General features: G+C 37.7%; 1 protein-coding gene across 1 annotated transcript; it reads right to left on the bottom strand.

Annotated features, from left to right (window-relative positions):
- Positions 1-8249: 8249 nt before the first annotated feature.
- NEXMIF (neurite extension and migration factor) lies at positions 8250-16747 on the bottom strand. The gene is made up of 3 exons (XM_036412625.2): positions 16617-16747; positions 11558-15932; positions 8250-10973 (listed from the first exon to the last, which is right to left on the bottom strand). Exons 1-3 carry the CDS (start codon positions 16693-16695, stop codon positions 10880-10882), a joined length of 4548 nt encoding a protein of 1515 aa, XP_036268518.1. The 5' UTR covers positions 16696-16747; the 3' UTR covers positions 8250-10879.
- Between the last annotated feature and the right edge of the window lie 10526 nt (positions 16748-27273).

The raw sequence follows: 27273 nt of genomic DNA, 5'->3' as shown, positions 1-27273 counted from the left end.
TTAAAGGGTCAATTCTTCTTTCTTCACCAGAATTTGAAATGGTTCTCATAAACTGATGATTTGCAACCAATCGACTGGCATCAGGCAGAAAGCAGCACAATAGATATCCTCTATTTAAAGTCTCCTGTTCTCCCTGGAGTACTAATAACCAGTATGTGCTGGGACAGTCTGAATTTTTGGGTTTCATTTTTGAACACCAAGTCCACAAATCATGCATGATAAGTTGTTCCAAGACAGTATCCAAGAGCCAGAGTTACCTTTCAGATCTCAGGTGCAGCAGAAGCAACAGGCTCAGGATGTGCTGCCACTGGGTTCTCTCAGTCACCACAGAAGCACCAACATCACATAGGTGGCTGCCAAATCCCTGGATCCCAGCCACTAGATGTGCAGCTCAGATGTCCTCCCAAGTCGTACCTCCATCCCGCACAGAAGCCTCTTATCTACACTGAAAGTATTAAAATATGGACTATACTTTCAATTATTGTAGCTTCACAGTATATTTTAATAGCTGTCAGATCAACTTTTTTCTCTTTTTCTTCCCATTGTTTTTGTTCATTCTTATGCCTTTATTCTTCTAATGAATTTAAAATCAATATGTTAAGTTCCAGAAAACATGTGGTGGATTTAACAATGGAATTGTATTTTATTTGTTGATTAACTTGAGAAGTATTATCTGTACAATATTGTGCTATCTCATCCAGAAATGTGACACTGCTCTTCATTTATTTAGTTCTCTTTTAGGCCTCCATTAACATTTGTTTATTTTTCACCAAGTAAGTCCTGTGAAGTATATATTTATTTGTATATATAAATATACAAACTTTTTATTATCATTTCTAAATGAATATTGCTGAAAAAACTAAAGCTATATCTCACATTTGTGAACAGATCATTTACTAAACTTTCAATTAATTGTAACATATTTCAGGCTATTTTCTTGAAACTTTCAGATTTACACTGAGTTGCCACATTATTATGATCTCTGAACACATAATAATCGGGCCACTCAATGTGTGTGTGTGTGTGTGTGTGTGTGTGTGTGTGTGTGTGTGTGTATAGCCCAGTGCATGAATTCGTGCATGGATGGGGTCCGGCCAGCCTGGCCAAGGGGGAGGGGAAATGGGTGGTTGGCCAGCCTGCCTGCTGGTTGAACTCCTGGTCAAGGGGACAATTTGTATATTAGCCTTTTATTTTATAGAATATACACTGAGTGGCCAGATTATTATGTGTTCAGAGATCATAATAATCTGTCCAATCAGTGTATAATTATATTATTTATACATAATGAGAACAGTATCACCTCCTTTTTGTCTATTATCTATCTATCTATCCTCATGTCTTTATTGTGTGTTTTTAAAAATATATATTTTATTGATTTTTTACAGAGAGGAAGAGAGAGGGAGAGTTAGAAACATCAATGAGAGAGAATCATCCATCAGCTGCCTCCTACACACTCCCCACTGGGGATCTGCTCACAATCAAGGCACATGCCCTTGACCTTAATTAAACCTGGGACCCTTCAGTCCTCAGGCCAACACTCTATCCACTGAGCCAAACCAGTTTAGCTCTTTTTATTGTATTTTATTGTATTAGCTAAAACATCCACTGGCTATCTTTTATTTTTTAATTACAGTTTAAATTCAATATAATTTTATATTAGTTTCAAATATACTACAACATAGTGAGATATTTATATAATTTATGAAGTGATCCCCCTAATAAGTCTAATACCCACCTGCCATTATATGTAGTTATTATAATATCATTTACTATATCGCCTATGCTGTACTTCATCCCCTTGACTATTGGGCAACTACCAATTTGTACTTCTTAATTTCTTCACCCTTTTTGCCTAGCTCCCCAACCTCCATCCCCTATGGCAATCATATAGTCTATTCCCTGCATCTAAGTCTGTTTTTATTTTGTTTTTCATTTATTTTGTTCTTTAGATTCCACACATAAGTGAAATCATATGGTATTTGTCTTTCTCTGTCCAACATTTTTCACCTAGCATGATACCCACTAGGTCCAGCCATGCTGTTGTAAATGGTAAGATTTCATTCTTTTTATGGCTGAATAATATTCCAATGTATTCATGTACCACATCTTCTTTATCCAATCATCTATTGATGTGCACTGAAATTGCTGCTATATCTTGGCTATTTCAAATAATGCTGTAATAAGCATTGAGGTACACATATCTTTTCAAATTAGTGTTTTGAATTTTTTTGGATAAATACCCAGAAGTGGAATTACTAGTTTATATGGTAGATCTATTTTTCATTTATTGAGGAAGCTCCATACTATTTTCCATAGTGGATACAACAATCTGCATGAGGGTTCCCTTTTTTTTCACATCTTTGTCAATACTTGTCATTTGTTGATAACACTCTTTACTTAGCAAATTATAAGGTTGGCAACTCTACCGTCATTTATTTTTCCTTATTTGAAAATTTCCAGATATTATATCAGTGAATTATAACGATGTTTGTAAGAGTCCAGGTAAAGTGCCATGAAAGCTTGAATTAAGGCAGTGCCAATAAAGATAGATAGGTAGGAACACTGACAGTGGCCAGTTGAATTTTAGGACGGAAGAGAAAGAAATTGCTGGTGAACCTCTCTCTCTGACTTGAATGAATGGAAGCATCACTCACTAAGCTAGAGCACACTCAAAGGGTAAAGAGATTATGAAATGAACTTGAATAAATATGTCTAAGGAACTTGAAGAATGTCCAAGTGGAGATAGGCAGCTTATAATTGAAAATACAGGCTGGTAACTGAGTAATATAGTGTTATGAAGTAATGAATGGAAATAAGATCATAAGCATTTTTCAATTTATTTGAGTAATGATATTTAAGACTAATGAAGTGGTTATTGGCTCATGTGTATCACACTGACATTCCTGTGGTTAGCCAGGGTTCCAGGCACTAATGGGTGACTCTAGTATTTGTAGACATATCAAATATTATAATACTGAGCACAGTAAGAATAGAATTTGTGAAAGTACTAATTAAAGAAAACAGCGTCCATGGGTGAATGGTAAGTAAAATGATGTAGGAACTGTAGGGAATTATGGAAATTTTGACATCTTTTGGGTACCAGGCAAATTAACGTTTATTACTTTGAATAAAAATCTTTGACACTTTGAGAGGACTGCATCTCTGCAGACTCCATCTAGACCACAAAAAAGGACACCAATTGTTCCAAGGTCTTTGAAGACTGGACACACTAGAAAATGATTCCTCTATTTGAGAGACAGAAAAATTCTTTGCATAAAACTCTAGTCCAGTGCTTCTCAAACTTTAACATCCACACAAATCAACTAGGAACATTGTTAAAATTTAGATTCTGATTCAATAGAATTAGTGTAAGGCCTAAAATTCAGCATTCTAAACAAGTTCCCAGATGATGGTAATGCTGTTAATCCTACTCAAAGTGTTTCTTAAAGAATAGTTAGAGCAGTGGTTCCCAACCTTTTTTGGCCATGCCCCACCTAAGCATCTCTAAAATCCTGATGCCCACCCCCACCCTGTAACATATAATTCTTATTATTCAAAAAGTGAATTATTTATGTGGAGGAAGCCTAAAAAGGCCATTAACTTGGTCTAAATAAGCTTCCAAAGAAATGGCATCCATGAAAGAGAAAAATAAAAGAATGAAAGGACAAGTTGAAGTACTGAGGAAGAAATCATCAAGAAATTGTTAAATAATAATAATAATATGATGTGATATAAAAATAGCAATGGAATTTCAAATCATATAATAGAGAACTGAAACACATAAATATGTCACAATATATATTTATGTGCTGTATATGAGGCCCCTAGAACCATAAGGGGAAAAAATCACTGTAAATAACTCATTCCCAAATTGCCCCCTTAAAAACTCAAATTGCCCCCCTGTGTGGCATGTGCCCCATGTTGGGAACCACTAGAGCCTTCTATGGCAATTTGACATTAATCAGTGGACTTGTCTCAAATAGAATCCCAAAGTTTTACAATTCTTTTCTTTCCCCCTATATTTGTTTTAAGTAATTTTACATATTGAATTGAATACATTAGGGCTTTTATTTTGAATATGTTTTCCTTTTCACTTTAATAATGCATTCTTATTTGTTACGTGATTATATCAGTCTGTGATGGATTTGAAAAAAAAAACACACCACATTGGTACTTCACCATAGATAGTTTGAGAAACACTGCTCTAGACAATGAAGAACTTTTTATTTGGGACATAGAATTTAATTAAAAATGGTTTGATTTTTGATACATATAATTCTAAAGCAGTATTTTAAACTTTTCTTTTTATTTGTTCCATAAACAACAAAACTCAGCTAGGTAACAATATGACAGTTTCACCATACACTCAGTCACAAATATTTAAAACCTTTTCAACAAGAACAACAAAACCAGAAGTGTTACAAGAATAATTTACAAGAAAATCTATAAAACAGCAAGAAGCTCACAAATGTTCATTTTCTTTTGCACAAGATCACTATACTCTTTCACAACATGTTTTGTGTTACAAAATTTCCAACAAAGCTTATTTTTCTTTGTATTGTGGTTTCTAAAACCAGAAACTTTGAAGTAAATATCCTTTTATTAGCACCTAATGGTGCACAAAAGGAAAACTCTCACATACAGACACTTCACAGCACTTTTCTAAGAAAAATATACACTTACAAAATATGTTACAAATTAGCACACTTAAAAATATACAAGATTTTGTAGGCGTCTTAAGACTGATTCTTAACCTTTATACTTCAATTGACTTTACAGATTATAAAACTTAACTCTAAAAGAAAAAAGGCAAATAATTTCTTAACTTTTTAAAGTTGGAGTGTCATATATCAAACAAAAACTCAGGTTACATTCATAAAAAGGGCTTCTAATACTTTGATTTTAAATTTTCTTAAATATGTAAGGGGCTTGGGAGAAGAGAAAAATGGGGTTGATAGGTTTTTTAGCACCATAAATCACTAACTTACTAAAGAGGTGCATTCAGTTTTATGGAAATTACATTAAGGACTAATACATTCAAAACTCTGTAAGTAGCTGACCCTAGTCAGTGCTACATGTATCCCAGTAGAGCATCTTAAGCTTTCTCACTCCTCACTGGGAGTAAAAAACAAAAGGTCTCTTCTAGTTTTTATTCTAAGCCTTTTCTTTTTGTGCTGTGAAACTAGGTGTCTCTCAAAGAGGCAAAATGATTTAAATATCTCCTTTTTTTTTTTTTTTGAGGGGCATGTCTTTTTAAGATTCAGAAACCAGTGAACCTGTTAGAGGACATACATCCTTTTTATCTCCTGTTGATAAGTGTTAATGTTAGTATCTGTTTACCCAGATACTGATTTTAAAAGCCTCATTCACCTTCAACTTTGTACTAAGCCTCTCTCTTTTACATTGTCCTTCTCTAATGTTTTACCTCTTAGTTATAATTCTGAAACCAAGAGTACATCTCAAATATCATGTAGCTGTAATGGGGATTCTGCTTCGTAACTGTAGTTACTTATTTAATGCTCTGAGTAAAAAAAAAAAAAATTGTCTCTTAAAGGATAACCTGAATACTATCATCAAAATAATGCTTTGCTGGCTGAGTACCCTGAAGCAGATTATAGTTTTTCTCCAAGTTTAAACAGCCAGCTAATTTTTTCTTCTCTTTTATTCAGGTACTTGAGACACCTTTACAAAATTCCTGGCCTACATTATATTGACAAGATGCCTATTTGTTACTAAAATGTTTGATTTTGGTACTGAATCTTCTAAATGTAATTATTTGCTTAGTGAATTTTATGATTTAAAAAAATCTCATTATTTTTTTCATAAAAATGTCATTTTTCTATAGAAGTGGGCAGTCATTAAAAACCCTAAATTAAAAAAAACTCCTTAAATTAGACAACTTCTCAATAATACAGGGAAAAAGAAACATTTCTAGTTAGCACTAGTTAAACAAGCTAGTGCTCCATTCTCCTCTTCAATGCAGAAACTCAGCTTTCTTCAACTTTTGGAACTGTTCTAAGAGCATCTATAAATTAAAGATGTGGTAAATCTGCATCACACTGAATCAACTTGGTAAGAGCAAGCTTGATTAAGAGGTCCTTGGATATGGTTTTTCTCCTTTAAGAAGTAAATGTTGATAACAATCTACTAAAGTGGAAATTCACTAAAATGGCAGAATCTCACATAACAGAACATACAATAGGATGCTAGCCAGAGCTGTTCACAGCTTGTGAAACATCTTGTATGCTCCTCTGTTATACACAAACTTACGTCCCTCTTCCCAACATACACACAGATGTATCCCAGCAAAGAAAAAGTTCAGAGAAGATGAAAGTTGTCACAAAAGCCCACCTAGCACCAAGGACTTCAGGGAGGTGGCTAAAGAAGTGATGCTGAAGATACTGTAGGATGTTTGAAAACGTTTAGGAAACAGTAAGGCCTTCACACAAAATTGCACAGTAACAAGAAGTCAGAAGAGAAAGCTGGGAGGAAGAAGCATAGGAAGATGGAGTATGAGACACTGGAGAGGCCATTGGTTCAAGTCCAAATATAATTCCGATGTCTTGAAGAACCTTGGTCAAGGCCACTGTTTTAACACCTTGCTCCACACAGTCCAGCACCTAATCAAGTTAGAAAGGGGATCAGATCTATTTGTATAGATTTTCAAAGAAAAACAGTTTCCAACTTTCTTCAGTCATGTGACATAATTCTCTCTCTCTCTCTCTCTCTCTCTCTCTCTCTCTCTCTCTCTCTCTCTCTCTCTCTCTCTCTCTCTCTCTCTCTCTCTCTCTGTGTGTGTGTGTGTGTGTGTGTGTGTGTGTGTGTGTGTACACGTCTTTAAAATTAGATTTGGAAGTGGTCAAAGCAATTAAAGGTAATTAAGAGTAAGAAGGTTCTTTCTCTGAACTTCTGCAAGAAGTAACCTGGTTAAGGTTCTTATATTCTGACACTTTGGGGAAGTGGAATATGAAATTATAAAAGAAAAAAACCATAAAGCCAAGGACTGAGATTAAGAAGAATGAGGGTGAATACCGTGTTCAGGAAATTAAAAATTAAATGGGAAGGAATTAATAGGAAGCAGCTTCTCAGAAAGGAGAGATTTATAGGTAATGGCAATCAGGAATTTCAGGCCAAGGAAAATTTCATATATCTGACTTGAGATACCAGTGTTAGGTCAAAACACTATTTTTATATCATTGGTCCTTACTCCTCTACGGCAGCTGGTTGAATAAGAAATATCCAAAGAGTCAGGCTTACTATGTTGTGACAGAAAAAAAAGAAGTGTGAGCCGGGACCGGTTTGGCTCAATGGATAGAGCGTCGGCTTGGGGACTGAAGGGCCCCGGGTTCGATTCCGGTCAAGGGCATGTACCTTGGTTGCGGGCATATCCCCAGTAGGGGGTGTGCAAGAGGCAGCTGATCGATTACTCTCTCTCATCGATGTTTCTAACTCTCTATCTCTCTCCCTTCCTCTCTGTACAAAAATCAATAAAAATATATTAAAAAGAAAAAGAAAAAAAAAGAAGTGTGAGTTAAAATTAAAAGAAAAAAATAATTGTGAGAGGAGAGACGGGATCAACAAAGCTTTAAAAACTAAAGAAAGCAGAATATCGTCTACTGAGTGGGTTATTAAGTATAATTAAGAGAATAAGCATCTTCTGACTTGCCCTATTGCTCATTTCTCAGCTCAATTTCTCGTTATATTTTAATACAGAGTGGTAATAGGTCACTAATTTATATGTTAAAAACATATAATGCATTGTAGACCAATAAAAAAAAAAGCTAAGCATAAATTTGGCCATCCTACCCAGGCATGTCTTCTTGATCTCAGATGATTGGTTCATAAAAAGGGAAACGCAGACTTCAGGGATTAAAAGATTGCACTGGAGCCATGGCTGGTGTGGCTCAGTTGGTTGAGTGATGTTTCATGCACCAAAAGGTTGCCAGTTAGATTTCAGTTCAGGGCACAAGCCCAGGTTGCAGCTCAATCCCCAGCAGGTTGCCCACAAGAGGCAGCCAGGTGATGTTTCTTTCTCTCACATCGATGTTTATTTTTCTCTCTCTTCCTACTCCTCTCCCTTCTTCTCTTTCTAAAACCAATAAGAACATATAAAAGAAAAGAAAAAGATAAGCAAAATAAGCCAGTCAGAGAAAGACAAATATCACATGATCTCACTTATATGTGAACACAATAAAATAATGAATAAAATGGGACCAGAGTCATGGAAACATGGAACAGATATTCAAATATCAGAGGGAAGGGGGTGGAGGGTATGAGAAGAGATTAACTAAACAATTTATATGCACATATGCTTGCCCATGGACACAGACAATAAGGTGGTGAAGGCATGGGGTGGATGGGAACTCGGGTAGGGGTTGGGAGACAAGGGGGTAATATTGGAGGACATCTGTAATACTCTCAACAATAAATATATAAATATAATTTAAATGAAAATTCTTTTTAGAGAGATTAACCATGCCATAGAATTGGCCCCTAATAAGTTCCACAGGAGAAACTGAAAGATAATCTATTCCAAAGGATGCATAGCAAGGTCTGAAAAGAAAATTGTTTCCAACAGTTTCAGGTTTTCCTTCTACCCCACCTTAACCCCTTCTGCAAAGCTGGATTGCTACTGAGAAAAACTAGATAACTGCTCCCATAATTATTTTTTATGAAATACATTGTATTCATGGAACATTTTATTCATTTCTTCTTTTAATTGCCAGCAGGTGATTTTGAAGTCTGGAGTCTTGGGGTTCACAATATAGAGAGTTGTTGATTCCAAACCAAAATTCAGTTTCAAAATATACTCCCTCCCCACCCACACACATACCAGCCCCTAGGAACCATCCATAGAATTGAGTGCAAACAACTAGATATCAGAGTAGAGAAATAGAAGAAAGTGTTCCAGTTTGATTATTTTCCCTTTTGAATGGCAGCTGTAGAGCAGGAGACATGTTGCATCTGGTGCCTTTTGAGTAAGTAATTTTCCAGGCCTGAAGCAGCTTCAAAAAATGCTCCTCACCACTCATCCCTACAGACACACACAATCACACCATCAAGAACACAGGCTTGTTCATTTTGCAACCTAGCCATACGTAGTAGAGCAGGCTGGTAAAAAGAATCATGGACTGGGAAGTGTGTATATTAATACATGTGACAGGCTTCCTTCCATTTCTGACTACTTTTAAATGTTTCTTCTCTGTTAGGTGGCAATAGCTAGGTAGATTCATATTTTGCTTAAAATATCCTTTTGAACATCTCCCCCCATTTTTAAGTTCCCCTTTCTCCCACCCACTATTCTCCACCCTCCCACCCACAGCCTATACATTCAAAAGTTAATAGGTTAGTAACAATATTAGTAAGAATAGTAAGGTTAACAACAACAACCAACAACATTAATAATATTAACCCCCTATATCTGTATAGCACTTTATGATCTACAAAGCGCTTTCACATTCATTATCTCATCTGTGCCATAATGCATCAGCCATCAGACACACATAGCTTCAACTGTGCAAAGAAAATAGATAAAATGTTAGAAGTAAATTGGTAAATAAAGGGGAAGGAAAAAGCTAGCAGTGAGAGATGTTGGAGCTGTGAAATTCAAAAAAGGAGGGATAGGATTGAATAAAAATGTGATTTCAAAAAATATATAAATTTAAATTTAAATATGCTGTGTGATTTCAAATACTAGTCATCTTCAGACTAAGTATATATGGCCTCAAAATTAATCATTACCACAGATTGTTCATTTTATCTGACACATGCGCGCGTGCATGAGCACGCACAAACACACACACACACACACACACACACACACACACACACACTTAACCCATAAGAGTTGTACTGAGATGTCTTAATGTTTTCTTTAAATGGCATTGGCATTGCAAGATTAAGCACTTAAAGAACAACTAAAACCATGATATGAGTGCACTTTTGACAAAACTGGAATAAAACCTGTATGAAACTATTTGAATAAAAACAATCTATGTACTTAATTTATCATTAGTGTTGATTTATAGATATTTTATAATTTACCCCAGACTATTATAAAATATATAAAACTGAGATATAAAGTATGAGCAATATAACTTTGCACTTTAAATAATTTTCAGCTACAGATTTTGCTTTTAGAAAACAAACTTTAAAGCAGCTGTTTTGTTTCCTTATAAAACATTCTGTAAATGTATATACTTGGGTCCCTGATGGACTTATCACTTCCAGACTTTTCTGACATTTTAACCCTCCAAAAATTGAACAAGCAAACATTTATTGTGCCATGCTTAATTCTTCATGTTTCCACATAGTACAGTAGAGTTTGAAAATTTTAAATAATGTATGTATGCACATATATAATATACTTAAAATCCATTATTGATATTTAAACTGTGGGGTGAATCTATGAGATGAGGTAAGAAAATTTGGCACATCTCAAACAGCATTTTTAGGTTTTGGTAAATTGTGTAGCACAACATATGTTTCCACTGTGATCTATAGGTGCTATCCACATAAGTGGGGTGGTTAATAGCAAGAATCACTGGAATATTTCTAGTAAAATCACTGGAATATTTCTAGTAAATCAACAGGGATAAGCTCCCCAAATACTCACAACCAAATGTTGACAGAAGTAAAAATATATACAATAGAGTCACTTGTTTGTAGTTTGGCACAATGTTTTTTCTTTTTTCCCTTGGGTTAATAGTGCATAAACTACTTGTGCAACTGTGTGACTTTTAAAGTCTTTTACAAAGAGTATCAGATTAAAGTTTGCCTTCAAAGACTTATTCTCACACTTTAAAATTCTTTTCTTTAAGCACTTACATGTCAACATACATACCACAAGGCATATTTTTAAAGAAATAAAATACAAACATCAAATGTCTTTCTGGAAAATGTGAGCCTCTTCTTCAAATACAGGTAAAACCCAAAATGCTGTTTCTGCTTTTAGGAGATTGTAGTCGGAATCCCTGCAGAAAAACCAAACAATTTATGCCATCTTAGTTAGTTTTAGAGTATGTCCCACAAAGGAATCACAAAATCTAAATTTGTGTACATCATACTAAAGACTGTATGATGTAGAAAAAGATAGAAATATCAGGGACCACTAGAAAGCACTCCCAGTTGCTGCATGAATTAAATTTGCTTTCCAAATTACTTTTTTTTTTTTTTTTTTTTGCTTAAATAATCTTGGCTTTTTGACTGTATAACTTTAATTCTGTTGTTGAAAATTTTTCTTTCTGCAAAGCCCTTCCCTTCACCAGTTTGATTTTGTCAATAAGTAAAAGCTAATTGGATAGCAGAAAAAGTAGTCTTGTCAGAGCTTATACCTAGCTAAGCCACAACCAAATAGCCCAATCTGTTGGGTGGTTTAAAAGTATAGGAATTTCCATGCACTTTTATCTTTCCTTTTTAATTTGAAAAATAAAGGAAATGGGCAGTTTCTTTCATGCAAACTTCTGCTTTCAAGAGGGGAAAAATGATGGACTATAGGTTTAGCAGGTAGTAGGAAAGCTAGGGGTGCATCATCTCAGCCATTTTGGTGCAGTATTACCTCAGTTTTTCAAAAGAAGCTGTCCCAGCCTCATCCTTTTGGACCTTTTCTCGCTCCACATGCTTTCCTTTAAACTTCTCATCTCTCAGGGCCTTGGTGCTGGATTTGTGACGATATAACTTTTTGTGTGTTGGTCCATTATTACCGAAAGTACTCAGGTTATTACACTTTTTATCAAAGAAGGCAGACTGAGAGTCCTCATTATAACCAGGCATGTGTGCATCACCAGAAGCACCTATTGCTGCTTTCCCATTGCTTTTATTCACACCCTTCATAGACCTGTGGTTCTTAGTGTCTCCTGGTGACCCACTGTTGACTTTTTTCTTAGATTCTTGTGGTGTCCCAGCCAATATTTTGAGGGTTTTTAATTTTAGACTATTGGACTCAGGGGAATAGAATATTTTGGGATCCCCATGGTGTTGCATGGGCTCCCAAAGGGGCTCTATGGAGGCCATCATGAACCTCTGCACATCTGCCATACCAGAGGCAATGTTGGACAAGATATAAGAAGGCTCCTGAAACTCCCGCTGGTCATCATCTAGAAGGCTGTTGGTGTTGGTGCCCATTCTCATGTTGCTCCAGCCTGGGCTGCTGTCTTTACCCAAAGCCCAATCTCTAGAAAGTCCCTTCTGATTTGGCATCTTCATAGAGGCACCAAGACCACTATGTTGGATACATTCAGTCAGTGTCTTCCCTGTGGATGATAGGCTGTTGATTTGACCTCTCTCATGGCCAATGCCAATTTGCATCTTCTCTCCATTGATTGCAGCTATGTATTTCCCTTTCTTTATTGACTTAGGGACCTGGCGGAAGGTTTTACCAGATGGCTTTTCAATCCCTTTGTTGGTGGTTTTGGGGGATTTTTTCCTGGTATTTTTCTGAGAAGAGCTTTGGTTCATAGACCCACTCTTGTTGGGAAAACTTTTCTTTCTTGATTTCAACACTTTGTTGTTAGCATTCATTTTATCAGATGGATCATCAAATATTGATAAGCAAGGATTTTTTTGGAGCAGGCTGACAGAATCATCATCATTGAACATATGGAACTGAAACTGATGATTATTTAAAGAAAATCCATCCTCCACTTGGACTTGCTGTGGAAGGGTAGTACAGTCCCACTTTATCTTGTCCATATTGCCCAGTGATCCTGGGACACCCTCTTGGAATCCCTTCATAGTTTCTAATGTCTTTCTATTCTCACATCTGGTAATTTGAGGGGAAATACTGGGGGTGTCAGGTGGGGACATCTCTGAGAGGGAAGAGTGGCGGAATTTGTCAGGAGTGAAGTTGGAGATATCCAGGAGGTCAGTGGATTCCTTTAGTGGTGCTATTTCATCAATGGTTTGCTGGATCACCAGCTTGGGGCTACAATGGGCCAGGAAGTCATCAGTGATATCCTCATCAGCATCCTTTTCACAGGACTTCAAGGGTAAGGAGCAAAAATTGCTTGAATTGACAGAGAGTGGGGCCATGGAATCAAAGCTAAATAGTCGACTATCATCTATATTGACTGGGTCTTGCTGGAAAGGAAAGCAAATCTCTCCATTATTAAAGTGACTTAATTGATAAGACTCATCAGATGGAAGATGGGTGTCTTGCACTGAGGCATATAGGACCTTGTTGCAACCACCATCACTGCTGTTGAGGCTGGTTGGATTGTGTGTCACAGCTGTGAGGTTATTTTCCATGGACACTACTTGGGAGACTCCAAATTCACTGGATTGGGTTGGGGCTCTCTCCCTTGAGACTTCAGCTATGAATTCCTGGGGACCAGAAGTAGGCTTTTTGGGCCACACATTTCCATAGTCACTTGATTCCATTTTGAAGTTTTGGGATGACTGCTGTAGGTCAGACTCAGAAGGTGGGGAAAGCATACAGTCCTGGGCAGGTTGAAGAGGTACAAATGATTTGTCTGTATCAGTGAGGCTGCCTTCATTTTGTTCTGGAGAATGGTGAGTGAAGTATGAAATAGCACTATTATTTGACAAATCAGAAGCATCTAACAATGTCTGTAGATATCCTCCAGGGATAACAGGTATATTGGTGGTAACATTAGCAGATGATAGAGGCATTTCAGAAGAACAGGTTGTTGGTAGGAAAGTAGAATTCTTAGCAACCTTTGCCTCATGAAATTCAGATAGATGAGAACTGTTTGAAGTCCCAGGAATAGCTTCATTATTTAAATTAGTCTTGGAGGATCTGTCTTCCAAAACGGGACTCATTTGAACAACTGGCTTGCCTTCTTGCCCACCTTTGATTTTCTTAGATTTTAATCTGGCTTCACTTTTAAATTTGATTTTGTTGAGCACCTTCCTCTCTGGCCCCTTAAATTCTGCATTTTGGGCTTTGAATTTCATTGAGTCAGGACTTGTGATGTTATTTAAATGTGACCCATTTGCACAGTTGGGAGCAGCCAGAGGGGGTGATTTCCTTGCATCTTTCAGGCTTCCCTCTTCTTTAAGACTACTAGCTTGCCTCTGATCATTGTAGAATGAAACTTGCTTTGCACTTGCTGAAGTTTCCATGGATGGGATTCTTTGAATCCTGTGCCTGTTTCCAAGTTTACATTTTCTTTTGCGAGCAGGTGGCAGGAATGACACCTCAAAGCTACCCGATTCAAAGATTTGCTTTGGGCACAAGTGTGTCTTGTTGGATTCTGTGCTGCTGTTTCTCTGCTTCTTCTTCTTCTGCCAGAAGCCCTTCAAGGGCGCCAGCTTGGCATATTTGTTTAGCTGATGTTCACTCAAATTCACTGTTGTTTCACTAGCATCCACCCTACTCAACTTCACTAGCATGTTCTTCTCACCTTTAAAGCGATTGATGATAATGTATTTGATAATAACAGGGGGCTCTTTCCGAGTTACTTTTCTTCTCTTTTTAGGACACCATTCATCATCATCTTCCTCTTTGGAACCACCTGGAATCCATTCCTTTCTCTCGTTTACTTTTTCACCCTCTAGTGAGTCAACATCATATAGATAGTCTTCACTGTACCTGACTTTTCTCTTTACTCGCAGCCCATAGTTCTGCTGGGTGGAGGAGCCACCAGAATTATTGTCCCGAGCCATATAGCGGCTACAGTCTTTGATCTCTCCTATGGCATCATAAGAGACTTCAATGAAGGAACTGTCATCACTGAAATTCCCTGATGACTCCAAGGAATTGGCAAGATGCTCTTGTTTTGTATTCTTAAATTGCCCTTCCTCAGTCCCACTGCATGGTTTATTTAAGGCAGATTTTTCTCCATTTTCCTTTCCCTCTTTTTTCTCTACATCTTTGTTTTCATGCCCTTCTTCTTTGCCTTTCTTTTTGTCTAGATTTTTATCTTCCTCTCCCCAGATGATGCTCACATCTGGGACCTTGATTTGGGAAAGATCGCTGTTCTGCTTCAGGGCCCCACTTTTACACTCCCGCTTAGAGCAGGTAGTAAATACACTGGGGAAAAAGTTGAATTGTGCATCCTCCTGCATCAGAAGGGTGGTCTTGTCTCGAACATTGTCCTGGAAGGACTCATATCGAATTTTCAGAGAGCAGACATCACTTCCCAGTGTTGACTCATCATCATCAAACATGTAGTTATCCACATCTTCTTCAGAGAATAGGTTGACAGAAAGCTCATTCTTGGAACACAGGTCAAGAAGTTCAATCTTACTCTCACTAATAAAAGTCTCAAAGTAACCCCAATCCTGATTGGAATTTGCCAGCAAAGATTCTTCCGTGTTGCACTTATCTAACAGCAATGCCTCATAATAACTTTTCTGAGCTGGATCCTCCAAATCGATGTCAGGTTTCTCAGCTTCTCGTCTATCTCCTGCCCTTGATTTGTGTAGGGGGAAGCCGAGAAGCTGGTCTGAGAGCAGCTGCTCTCCATATTTCATATTTTCTCCAGCATTAATGCACTGAATCCCTATATCAGAGACTGCACAAGTTTCATAATCCCTATTTAGATCACCAACTTTTAGACTGATCCCTGGCTCAGGATCTACTGCATCCTTAGATTCCATGAAGCATCCCAAGCAAGTCCGGCTTGGCTGCATGAGGCAGTCTCCATTCAGAGATGACAAGCCTGCAGGCTCCATTATGGCAAATGAAGCTTTCTCACACTCATTAGGCAGCGACCATGTGTTTAGGCCTTTTCCAACACCAGATGTAAGGGAGATGGCATTCACAGAAGCACTATTAGCAGCATGCTCAGGTGCTTCAATCAGGTCCAAAGGAGAGGGAGGGCTCTGCATACAGGGTTTCTTGGAGGGCAGAGGCAAGAGACCCTTGGGATACATCAGGGTCTCTTTTTGAACCATGGGTATAGGCGGGACAGGTGCAGCAGCCTCTAGAGCTGCAAATGACTTCATTGCCATATCCTGGTTCTCTGAGTCTAGAGACAAGGGGGGAAAAAAACAGGACAGGAATAAAATTAAAGGTTTTAGACCAAACTCATTAATTCTCTTTCTGTTGGTCAGTTTCTGATACTTGATCTTATTATATAAACTCAGCTTCAGTTTCTTTAGCTTTAGAATAAGAAATTACAAAGTTAAAGACCAATCCTGATTTTATATTGAATATTCATGTGAGTAAAATACATTATTTCTTTAAATTCAGCTTTTAATTCAGAGACTTTCCTCAGAAGTAGAAAAGAAGTAGGCTGACTGCTCAATTAATTAGAAAGTCAAGGCTTTCAGGGTAACAAAATGCTCAGGTATGATATTAATTATTTTAAGCTATGAGGCCCAATCCTATTCTTCAGACCTCTGTTCTGGAAGCTCATACTGAATCTAGATGTCCCAAGCCTCACATCAGATCATATTTCTAATTCACTAGTGATTTTGAGGAACTTAAGTATTCATTTGAGAGAAATGATTTGGAAGAGCAAAAGGTTTGGATTACGGTAGATATCTTAGAGACCTTTCTAGCCCAGTTAGAGATTTGGTGAAATAAAATTTAGGATTAACATCAATATCAGAGGCGTTCTACACTTAATCTGCCCAAGCATTATGGATAAAAAAATAATAACAAAGAAATACTGGGAGAGATATTATGTATTATAATTAGATTCCCTTACCATTTTCTTTGACCCCATTATTCAGAGTGTTTTCTCCATTGGCTGAGGCAACAATAGCCTTATCTTGTTGGTTATCCATGAATGTAACCTCTTAGTGTTTCATTCCAAGTCCAAATGTTGTCCAACCTGCACATTTCAAAAATATATTAGTCATTAAACTTGTTTTTATCTGTTTTAAGGTTATTTCAGCTAAAGAGGTCTTTAAAATATCACTGGATTTTACCTGTTTCCAGAGTGGCTTCATTCCTGCTATTGTTATTGTTTGATAGTATACATCTACCATATAAGTCAATTTTGAAACTCATATTGCATTCATACATCCTAGAACTTTCTATCCCTTCTAAGCCACCAGACTTTTCAAAATGAAATCTTAGGAAGTGGCAAAGTTACACCTTCTTCTAAAATTTAAGACATATAGTAAGACATTTCACTTACTCATGGTCATCCAATTAGGAAGGATGCAAAGTGGAGTCCAGAGTAACCTGGAGTCAAGGTGTGTGTTCTTGTGTAGATTGGCTTTATTTCTATTTGCCTCATTTCTACTTAAGATGATCTGAAGCTCTTCAAAAACAAGCCAATCTGCACACACACACACACACACACACACACACACACATATGTGTGTGTGTGTGTGTGTGTGTGTGTGTGTATATATATATATATATATATATATATATATTCATATATATCACATTCAGATATTTTTTCTCCTGCATTAAGATTTGACAGCTAAAGATGAAAGAGGTAGATAATTAATTCTTTGGTTTCTTGACTTTCATAACCTTATCTCTGGTGTTAACAAGTATCACCTCAGCCCACATCAAGATTTTAAAGATGTGACTACAAAGAATATCTGAAATTTATGAAAGAGTCTCAGCATCATCTAATATTTTAGAGCATACAACATGTATCTATAGCCTCTTGTCTCCTGTTCATCTACCTAGGTTGTAAATAAGAGTCAAGGTTATCTTAGATGAGTTGTGTACTATGTTCCTTTACAACATCTATAAATCCATATCTTTTCAATTCCCCTTTCCCTAGACTTTTCCCTCAGCTAAGCATTAATTTCTGCATTAAGAAGCACAGACCATTAATGGTCAAGTAGCTTTTACAAGGATTTCAGTTATATACTCACTTATCTTAATGCATACATATACCATAAAAGGTAATCCAGCATTAAGGGAACAAAAAGAAGTAAGAATATTTAGTTTTACATGATTCAATCTATGCGATATTTTACCTATCTAGGCCTATTTCCTTATCTATAAAATAAGAAGTCTGGACTAGGCAATCATCCAGTTTAAAAAAAAAGTTAGATGATGCAGAATTTCCCCTAACATTCACATATCAAACTTGCCAATTTTTTTCTCATTTTATACAAGTTATGACTTGAGAGTAGTCAATGAACCATAGGTAACAGGGAAAGAGAGAAAGAGATGCTTACTTGTATTTACACAGAAAGAAGAACTGGAGACTTCTACAGGTAGAAAGAAATTCTAGCAAAGTTAAAGTCCCCATCCCCTGGCAAGAAGGGTTCATCTGTGATAGAACTAACTGAGCAGATTAGATAGCTGAGCCTCTGCTTCTGAGAGGAACCTATTGATCAGATGGAATCATACTGACATCATGGATTGCTCTGTGTGTCTTTCTTTTTAAGAAACTCAATAGAACTTCAAGTATAATTTTATTCCTCTTTAACCCCTACACTAATTCCATCTTGGGAGGGAGTTAATAAGGGGAAATTATTTGTAGAGTTCAGTAATTTAGTGTCTTCTCATCCCTTCTGTGTAAAGTTACCTGCAAGGAAGCTCATTACTTATCACCAGGAAGACGAAGGCACAGAGAAACAAACAAACAAAAATAATGTGACAAAATAACAATCTATGAAAGGAACCCAAGTCTCCTGACCAAAAGACTAGGTCTTTTTTCTTAAAAAAACAATGTGCTTTCTCTACAATTCTTAGCATTTACTGTACAACCCCTGGCCCCAAAAAAGCCTGCAGAGATATAAATTTCCACATTACTGATATATATTTCCAGCTCATATCAGAGAATGAAATAAACAAAAGCTGCCCCCAGAAAATATTGATTTTTAGTAGAAATTAATATATATATATTTAACTATATATACCGTGTTTCCCTGAAAATAAAACATCCTCTGAAAATAAGACCTACTTACAGGTTTCCTTCTGAGTGAAACATAAGGCATCCCCCTGAAAATAAGGCTCTGTCTCAGAATGAAAATTAATTTACCATAAACTGGTCCTAGGGCTGCCCTGACTGGCTTCTAGCAACCAGTGACTTTACTCGGAGTCCTGACATCACTGCTGTGTGGAGGCAGAGCAGCGCTCAGAGTGAGCAGTGAGCACGGGGTGGGAGAGAGGAGACTTTCGCAGATGCTTGTAGAGCGGATGGGACACGGCGAAGGTGGTGAGTGCTGGTCTGTCTCTGGTGACACTACCTGATGCTCACGGCCACCCTCATGATGACTGAAGGTTCTCAGTCAGTGGTAGACCCTGATCCAGCCCAGATCCAGGCCCCAGCAAGCCCAGTGACAGTTTCCAGGCAGGCCCAAGAGGGTAAATGTCTGATAAAGGGGTGGGGGGATGTCTGGTTGAAGGTGTTTAGTGGACAGGGGTGGGGGGAGGGGAATCACTTAAAATGGCACAGGAGGATCAGAGGGGGCAATCACAATGACACAGGAGGATCAAAAGGGGTTCCTAAAATGGTAATCCCCCCTCTGATTCTCCTGTGCCATTTTGATTCTCCCCTCTGATCCCCCCTGTGTCATTTTAAGTGATCCCCCTCCCCTCACCTTGATACCCCAATTCCTTTTTTTTACCCCTAGAAATGAGCACAAAAAGAAAAAGCTACTCCGTGGAGTACAAGAAAGGAATCGTGGAAGACTCTTGGGGCCACAATCTTACTGCTTTCTGCAAAGAGAAGATGTTAAGTATCCGATTGGTCCAAAAATGGCGAGCAGAGTATGGTAACCTCATTGAACAAGTGGACAAAGGAAATGCTAAAAAGCACAAGTGTGGATCAGGTCGGCAACCATTATTTTCCGAGCTGGAAGACCTGATCTGTGAATGGGTTGTTGACACGAGAGTAGAGGCTTTGGTTGTGAATAGGGCTCAGATTCAAGAATTTGCCCTTGCAATCGCACCACAGTTTGACATAGTCCCCGAAGACTTCAAAGCATCACAACACTGGCTGGATAATTTCCTTCAGCGAAGTGAACTGTCTTTAAGAAGATCTACAACATTGTTTAGGTTGGAAGATACTCATTATTAAGCGAGCACTTGCATTCAAGTCCTTTATTGATGATGCTGACTTCTCTAAATACAATCTTTCCAACATGATTGCTATGGATGAAACTGCAGTGTTTATGGGCCAATCATCTCAAACAACAATTGAACAGCGGGGTGCCTCCTTAGTGTACATTCCCTCCACTGCTTACGAAAGTGCACGTGTTTCCTGTATTTTGGCAATTCGTCTGGATGGCACTAAAATCCCACCTTTAATCATTTCTGAGGGCAAGAAGGAAAAGAATGAATGTGTTTTGGGCATTTTTATTCTTGAAACTGAAAAAGCCTGGACCACACAAGCAGTTATAAGGAAGTGGGTCAATTTAATGCTGCCACTTGTTTTGCAAGGGAGCCAAAGAGGTCTGCTAGTCTGGTATGCAGCCAGCACTCACCGTGCTAAAGACATGAAGACATTTCTTCACAAAAGAAAAATAGATCAGATAATAATTCCTGCAGGAATGACAGCCTATCTCCAGACTCTTGATATTGCAATAAACAAGCCATCAAAGACAATTTGCGCATGGAAATTAATGACTACATTGAAAATAGAATGGGGAGAAATCAGCGTGGAAACTTTGTGAAACCTAAACTGCAACAAGTTGTGACTTGGGTGAAGAATTCATGGGAGAAAATCACTGACAGTTGCATTGCAAATGCACTGCGAGCAGGCTATACCTTGACAAGAAGTACTCATTTAAAGACAGTGCTATTGCTAAACATGAGAGATTTGGTTCACTGATTCTGAAAGAAATGGAGTCACAAGAAATTCACCAGGAAATTCAGGAATTGGATTGTTATGATGATGTTCCAGAAGATGATGACATGATTGTCATTGAATAAATGCGTAAATTCTTGATACTGTAGGATTCAGTTTGTCTGGTTTCTGTTGACAACTACCGTACTACCGTACCGTATACAGGTAATAAATTTCCTTTATTTTCATTTAACAATAAATGTGTACCGTATTCTACTTCATGGAAAAATAAGACATCCCCTGAAAATAAGACTTAGCGCATCTTTGGGAGCAAAAATTAATATAAGACACTGTCTTATTTTTGGGGAAACAGGGTATTATTCCAGTCTCTTCAAGTTCAGAGGTTATGTATTTCCATGAACTTCAGCCATCCCTTTGAATATTTCTTGTCACTCTTTTCTGGCCTGCATAGTTTCTATTGTGAAATCAGCTGACAGTTGTATGTGTACCTTGTAGGTAAATAACTGTTTTTCTCTTGCTGCTTTTAAGATTCTCTGTCTTTTGCCTTAGCATTTTAATTATGATGTCTCTTGGTGTAGTCCTCTTTGGATTCCTCTTGTTTGGATACTCTGTGCTTCCTGGACTTGTAAGTCTATTTCTTCCACCAGGTAGGGAAAGTTTTCTGTCATTATTTCGTCTAATAGGTTTTCAATATTTTGCTCTCTCTCTTCTTCTGGCATCCCCATAATTGGGATGTTGGTATTCTTGAAGTTGTCCCAGAGGCTCCTTACACTATCTTCATATTTTTGGATACTTTTTTTTTTCCTGGTTGGGTGTTTTTTGCTTCCTCATATTTCAAATCTTTATTTTGATTCTTGGGGTCCTTTGGTCTATGGTTGAAATTCTGTATATTATCCTTTATTTCAGACAGTGTATGCTTAATTTCTGACTGGTCCTTTTCCATTTTGGGGGCATTCTCATTAAGATCCTTAATGCTCTCACTTTGTTTCTCAGAGGTTTCTAGAAGATTCTTGAGTAACCTTATAACCGTGGTTTTGAACTCTATATCCAGTAATTTGCTTTCCTTCATTTCTTTCATCCATGACATATTTCTTGTCTCCACATTTTGGCTGCTTTCCTGTGTGTACGGAGTGGCTTTGTGTGGTAGGTGACATATAGGGCTCAGTGGTTTAGCCTCCCCAATCACCTGAGGTGGATGCTCTTGGTGCACCCCTTTGTAGGTTGAGTGCACAGTCTTGTTGTAGTTAAGCCTTGATTGCTGTTGGTACACTGGGATGAATTGACCTCCAGGCCAATTGGCTGTGAGGACCTGCTGTGTCTATTATGGAAGAACTGCTGTGCTGGAGATATCCTTATGGGGAGGACTTGCTTCAGTGGGGCTTTGGTGCTCACTAAGTCTGCCTCTTGAGTGTGTCACTCATGGATATGAGGAGTTGAAAGCTGGTGTCATCTAACACTGACCACTAGGTACAATGGCTCCCGAATCTCCAAAGAGGTGCTGGTCAGCTACTGTCTGAGGCCACCCAGTGCGAACTACAGCAAGATCTGCAGATTTCTCCTCTTTGCTTGGAGTTTGGAAGTTTTGGAGCTGTCTGAGCCAGCTGCAGTTTGTTAGTTTAATCTGGGCAGGCCACTTATATGCAAAAGCTGCTGCACACGGTTTGAGTGGGTTTGTAAATTGGGTGTGGCGGGGTCTCAGGGAATCACCAGGGCTTAGGAAACAGTGATGGCTGCCAGTCAACCATCTCGATATCTCTGTGTCTCCATGCCCTCCACCCTGGCACAGTAAACAATTATTCCTGCATGCACCTCTGCAAGAAATCCACCTTCACTTTCCAACCGATGGCAGACACTCCAGCTTCTCCCCATAGGAGTCTGGGTCCCCAGAGTCTCACCAGAAACTATTTCAGAGCAGTCAGAAGCTTGTATCTCTCTTCAGATTGAAAAAACAAACAAACAAACAAAAAAACAGCACACCGTGTCACCAGCCCAATTTGCGTGCCTCTGTATTTCTGCTTTTCTGTGCCTGTGCTTGTCCTACTTGGTTTCCATGTGCTTTTCTCTTTCCTGCTAGTTGTAGAACTTCTACTCTACCAGCTTTCCCATGATTCTAGGTGTGATAGACGTTTTGTCTTTTAGTTGAAGTTTTGGTGTGGTTGTGAGAGGCAGCACATACACATGTATACCTTATGCTGCCATCTTGGTATCCTCTGGGCTTTTCTTGTTGCTCTCTTTGTAATTCTTTAAGTTGTAGAGTTAGATAATTTATTACCATTTTTTCTTATTTTTTGAGGTAGGCATGTAGCACTATAAACTTCCCTCTCAGGACTGCTTTCATTGGGTCCCATAGGTTTTGGATTGCTGTGTTTTTATTGTTGTTAGTTTACAGCACATGTGTCAAACACAAGGCCCGCGGGCCAAATCCGTCCCGCCAGGCCTTGCAATGTGGCCCACACCGCGCTGTCATCACTGCACTCCGCTGCGTTTCCATCACAATGACAGTTTATGACTGTTCAGTAAACCATTCGGCCCGCGATTTAGGCTGGATTTTAGATTTTGGCCCCTTCTCTGATTGAGTTCGACATCCCTAGTTTACAGGGTGTTTTTAATTTCTTCTTTGATCCCTTTGGTAAACCAATCACTTTTTAATAGCATGCTATTCATCTTCCAAGTGCTTGAATTTTGTGGGCTACTTTTATTGTAGTTTATTTCTACTATTATGCCATTGTGGTCTGAGAAAATGCTTGATATGATTTGAATCTTCTTGAATTTGGGGAAACTTTGCTTGTGACCCAATATGTGGTCTATTTTTAAAAATATCCCATGTGCACTTGAGATGAATGTATATTCCATGGCTTTGGGGTGAATTATTCTGAAGATGTCAATTAAATCCATCTGATCTAGTGAGTCATTTAGGATTGCTGTTTCTTTTGTCTAGAGCACATGTGTCCAACACAAGGCCCGCGGGCCAAATCCGTCCAGCCAGGCCTTGCAATGTGGCCCGCACCACGCTGTCATCACTGCACTCTGCTGCGTTTCCATCACAATGACAGTTTATGACTGTTCAGTAAACCATTCGGCCCGCGATTTAGGCTGGATTTTAGATTTTGGCCCCTTCTCTGATTGAGTTCGACACCCCTAGTCTAGAGGATTTATCCAGTGATGTCAATGGTTTATTAGTCCCCTACTATGATTGTATTGTTGTTGATCTCTCCCTTTATATCTTCCAGGAGTTTTTTTTTTTTTTTTTTTAATGTATTTGGGTACTCCTGCATTGGGTGTGTATATGTATATCAGGGTTATATCCTCTTTAGGATTTTCTATGTACAGTATCTTAATTTTTTGTGTGCAATGGTAAATGGGATTGTTTCTTTAAGCTCTCTTTCTGTAAGTTCACTATTGGTGTATAAAAGTGCCATAGATTTCTTGGCATTAATTTTGTATCTTGCTACCTTGCTAAATTCATTTATTAAGTCTATTAATTTTTTTATGGAGTCTTTAGGGTTTTCTAAGTACAGTATAATGTCATCTGAGAATAATGACAGTTTTACTTCTTCTTTTCCAATTTGGATGCCATTTATTTCTTCTTCTTGTCTGGTCATAGTAGCTAGCACTTCCAGTACTATGTTGAATCAGAGTGGTGGAAGTGGGCATCCCTGTCTGGTTCCTGTTCTTAGGGAAAATATTTTTAGTTTTTGCCCATTGAGTATGATGTTGGATGTAGGTTTGTTTGCCATATAAGGCTTTTATTTTGTTGAGGTATGATCCTTCTGTTCCCACTTTGCTGACTGTTTTTATCAGAAGAGGGTGTTGGACTTTGTCAAATGCATTTTCTTCATCAATTGATATGATTATGTGATTTTTGTCTCTCAATTTGTTTATGTGATATATAGCATTTATTGATTTATGGATATTGTTCTAGCCTTGCATTCCTGGAATGAATGAGACTTGGTCATGGGATATGATCTTTCTAATGTAATGCTGGATCCAGTTTGCTAGAATTTTGTTGAGGATTTTAGTATCTATTTTCAGCAGGGCTATTGGCCTGCAATTCTCTTTCTTTGTGGTATCTTTATCTGGTTTTGGGATTAGGTTAATGCTGGCTTCATAGAAAGAGCTTAGAAGTGTGCCTTCCTCTTGCATTTTTTTGGAATAGTCTGAGGAGGATTGGTTTTAGTTATTCTTGAGTGTTTTATAAAACTCCCCTGTGAAACCATCTTGTCCAGAGCTTTTGTTTGCTGTAAGTTTTTTTTTTATTACTGTTTCAATTACATCAGTAGTTATCAGTCTATTCAGGTTTTTTAATTCTTTCTAATTGAGTTCTGAATGCTTGTATTTTTTTAGGAATGTGTCCATTTCGTTGAGGTTGTTCAGTTTGTTGGAGTAGAGTTGTTCATAGTATTTTTTGTTTTTTTACAATCCTTTGTATATCAGTGGGGTAAGTTGTTACTTCACCTCTTTCATTTATGATTTTGTTTATTTGGGTCCTTTCTCTTTGTTTCTTGGTGAGCCTGGCTAGAGTTTCCTCAATCTGGTTTACTCTTTCAAAGAACCAGGTCTTGGTTTCATTGATCATTTGTATTGTTGTTGTTGTTTTTATTTATTTTTTTATTTTGAGAGGTCTCTATGTCATTTATCTGCTCTGATCTTTATTATCTCCTTTCTGGTTATGTGGGCTTGTCTTATTGCTCTCTTTCTAATTATTTAAGTTTAAAGGTTAGAATTTTTTTTACCATTTTTTTTCTTGTTTTTTTTGAAGTAGACCTGTAGAACTCTGAAAGTCCTTCTCAGGACTGCTTTAATTGTGTCCTATAGTTTTTGGAGTGTTATGTTTTCATTGTCATTTCTTTCTAGGATGCTTTTTATTTCTCCTTTGATCTCTTTGATAACCCAATCATAGTGTTGTTGTTGTTGTTTTTTTTAATATATTTTATTGATTTTTTACAGAGAGGAAGAGAGAGGGATAGAGAGTTAGAAACATCAGTGAGAGAGAATCATCAATCAGCTGCCTCTTGCACACCCCCTACTGGGGATGTGCCCACAACCAAGGTACATGCCCTTGACCAGAATCAAACCTGGGCTCTTTCAGTTCGCAGGCCCAATCATTGTTTAATACAATGCTATTTAGCCTCCAAGTGTTTGATTTTATTTAATTGTTTTTATTATAGTTGATTTCTAATTTTATGCCATTGGGACCTGTGAAGATTCTTGTTTTGATTTCTATCTTTTTGAATTTGAAGAGACTTTGTCTGTGTCCTAATATGTGGTCTTTCTTTGAAAATGTCCAGGTACACTTGAGAAGAATGTATATTCTATAGCGTGGGGTTGAAATGTTCTGAAGATGTCAATTAAGTCCATCTGATCTAGTGAGTCATTTAGGATTGCTGGTGGGTTTTTTTTGTTTTGTTTTGTTTTTGTTGTAGTTGATTTTTTTGTTTAGAGGATTTATCCAGTGATGTCAGTGGGGTATTAAAGTCCCCTATTATGATTGTTTTGCTATTGATCTCTCCCTTGATATCATCTAGAAGTTGTTTTATGTATTTGGGTGCTCCTGTATTGGGTGTACATTTTTTTTTAAAGCAAGTCCAGCTCTGGGTTTGCTTTAGCTGTCTTCCACCAGACAACATTTTAGGAGAACTTTTATGGGGGGTTTAAAATCTATTGTGAGCCAAAATTGATTAGCACTTTTTGAATAATGGACAACAAATTGCTTTGTTGACCATGGTAAAATATGCAGTGTAATGACTTTGAAGTAATATTAACATGAAGGTGGGTATTTTGAGGCCAAGAAATACTTGGGTTACACCACAAAAGCAACCCCTTCTACCTGTCCTCACTCTTGGTTGGGCCTGAGGAGGGCTAATAGCTCCTGTCCCAGGATGTTGCTATGCATCAGGTTTCAGAGTCTAGATGACCTACACCAACATTTGTGTTAGTGGTTATACTTGGCTTTTACCAACAGAAAAAAAAGCAAGGAGTAAAAATAAATACTTTTTCTGTCTGTGGATCTGTGACAACGTAGTCTTTGGGATTTGAATAGTGCTGATCTCTGGGATACCTGTTTAAATTAATTCAATAATGAACTATGTTCTACTTTTATCACATTAGTACCAGCCACTATAGTGGAAAAGACAGGTGAATGAGACTAGATCCATGTTCTCAAGGTGCTCAGAATATATTGGGAAAAGCAAGTCATAGACAAATCTCACCAAATGCATAATAAAGTGAAAGAGGGGCAAAACGTTTCTATAGCAATTCCAAAATGAAGAGAAATTATTCCATTTTTAGAAAAGAGGGAGATAAGGGAAGGCTTTAATAGTATCAGCAACATTAGAGATAATCTTAAAGGTTGTTACTTCAGAAAGTGGGTATGGGGAAGTATAGAGGAAAGAAAAGCATTCCAGACTAAGGGAACTTTAAGAGGTGCCAGAAGTCTCTCCCCACACCCGTCTATTCTCTAAATAAATGTTACACAATCATAAACCTGACAACATGCTTTAAACACTTCTGTTTTGGCTGGCATGTAACACCCTTCTCAGCCAATTTTCAACCTCTCGAGTTGTATTCTCTTTTTCCTCCTCTTTCATTCTGTTTGCCTCCTCATACTACCAAATATTCTAACTTGTCTCTTCCC

This window comes from Pipistrellus kuhlii, unplaced genomic scaffold (genome assembly GCF_014108245.1).
Source record: "Pipistrellus kuhlii isolate mPipKuh1 unplaced genomic scaffold, mPipKuh1.p scaffold_m20_p_46, whole genome shotgun sequence".
NCBI lineage: Eukaryota > Metazoa > Chordata > Mammalia > Chiroptera > Vespertilionidae > Pipistrellus > Pipistrellus kuhlii.
Note: the sequence above shows the minus strand (reverse complement) of the source record. Positions and strands in the feature narration are given on the sequence as shown.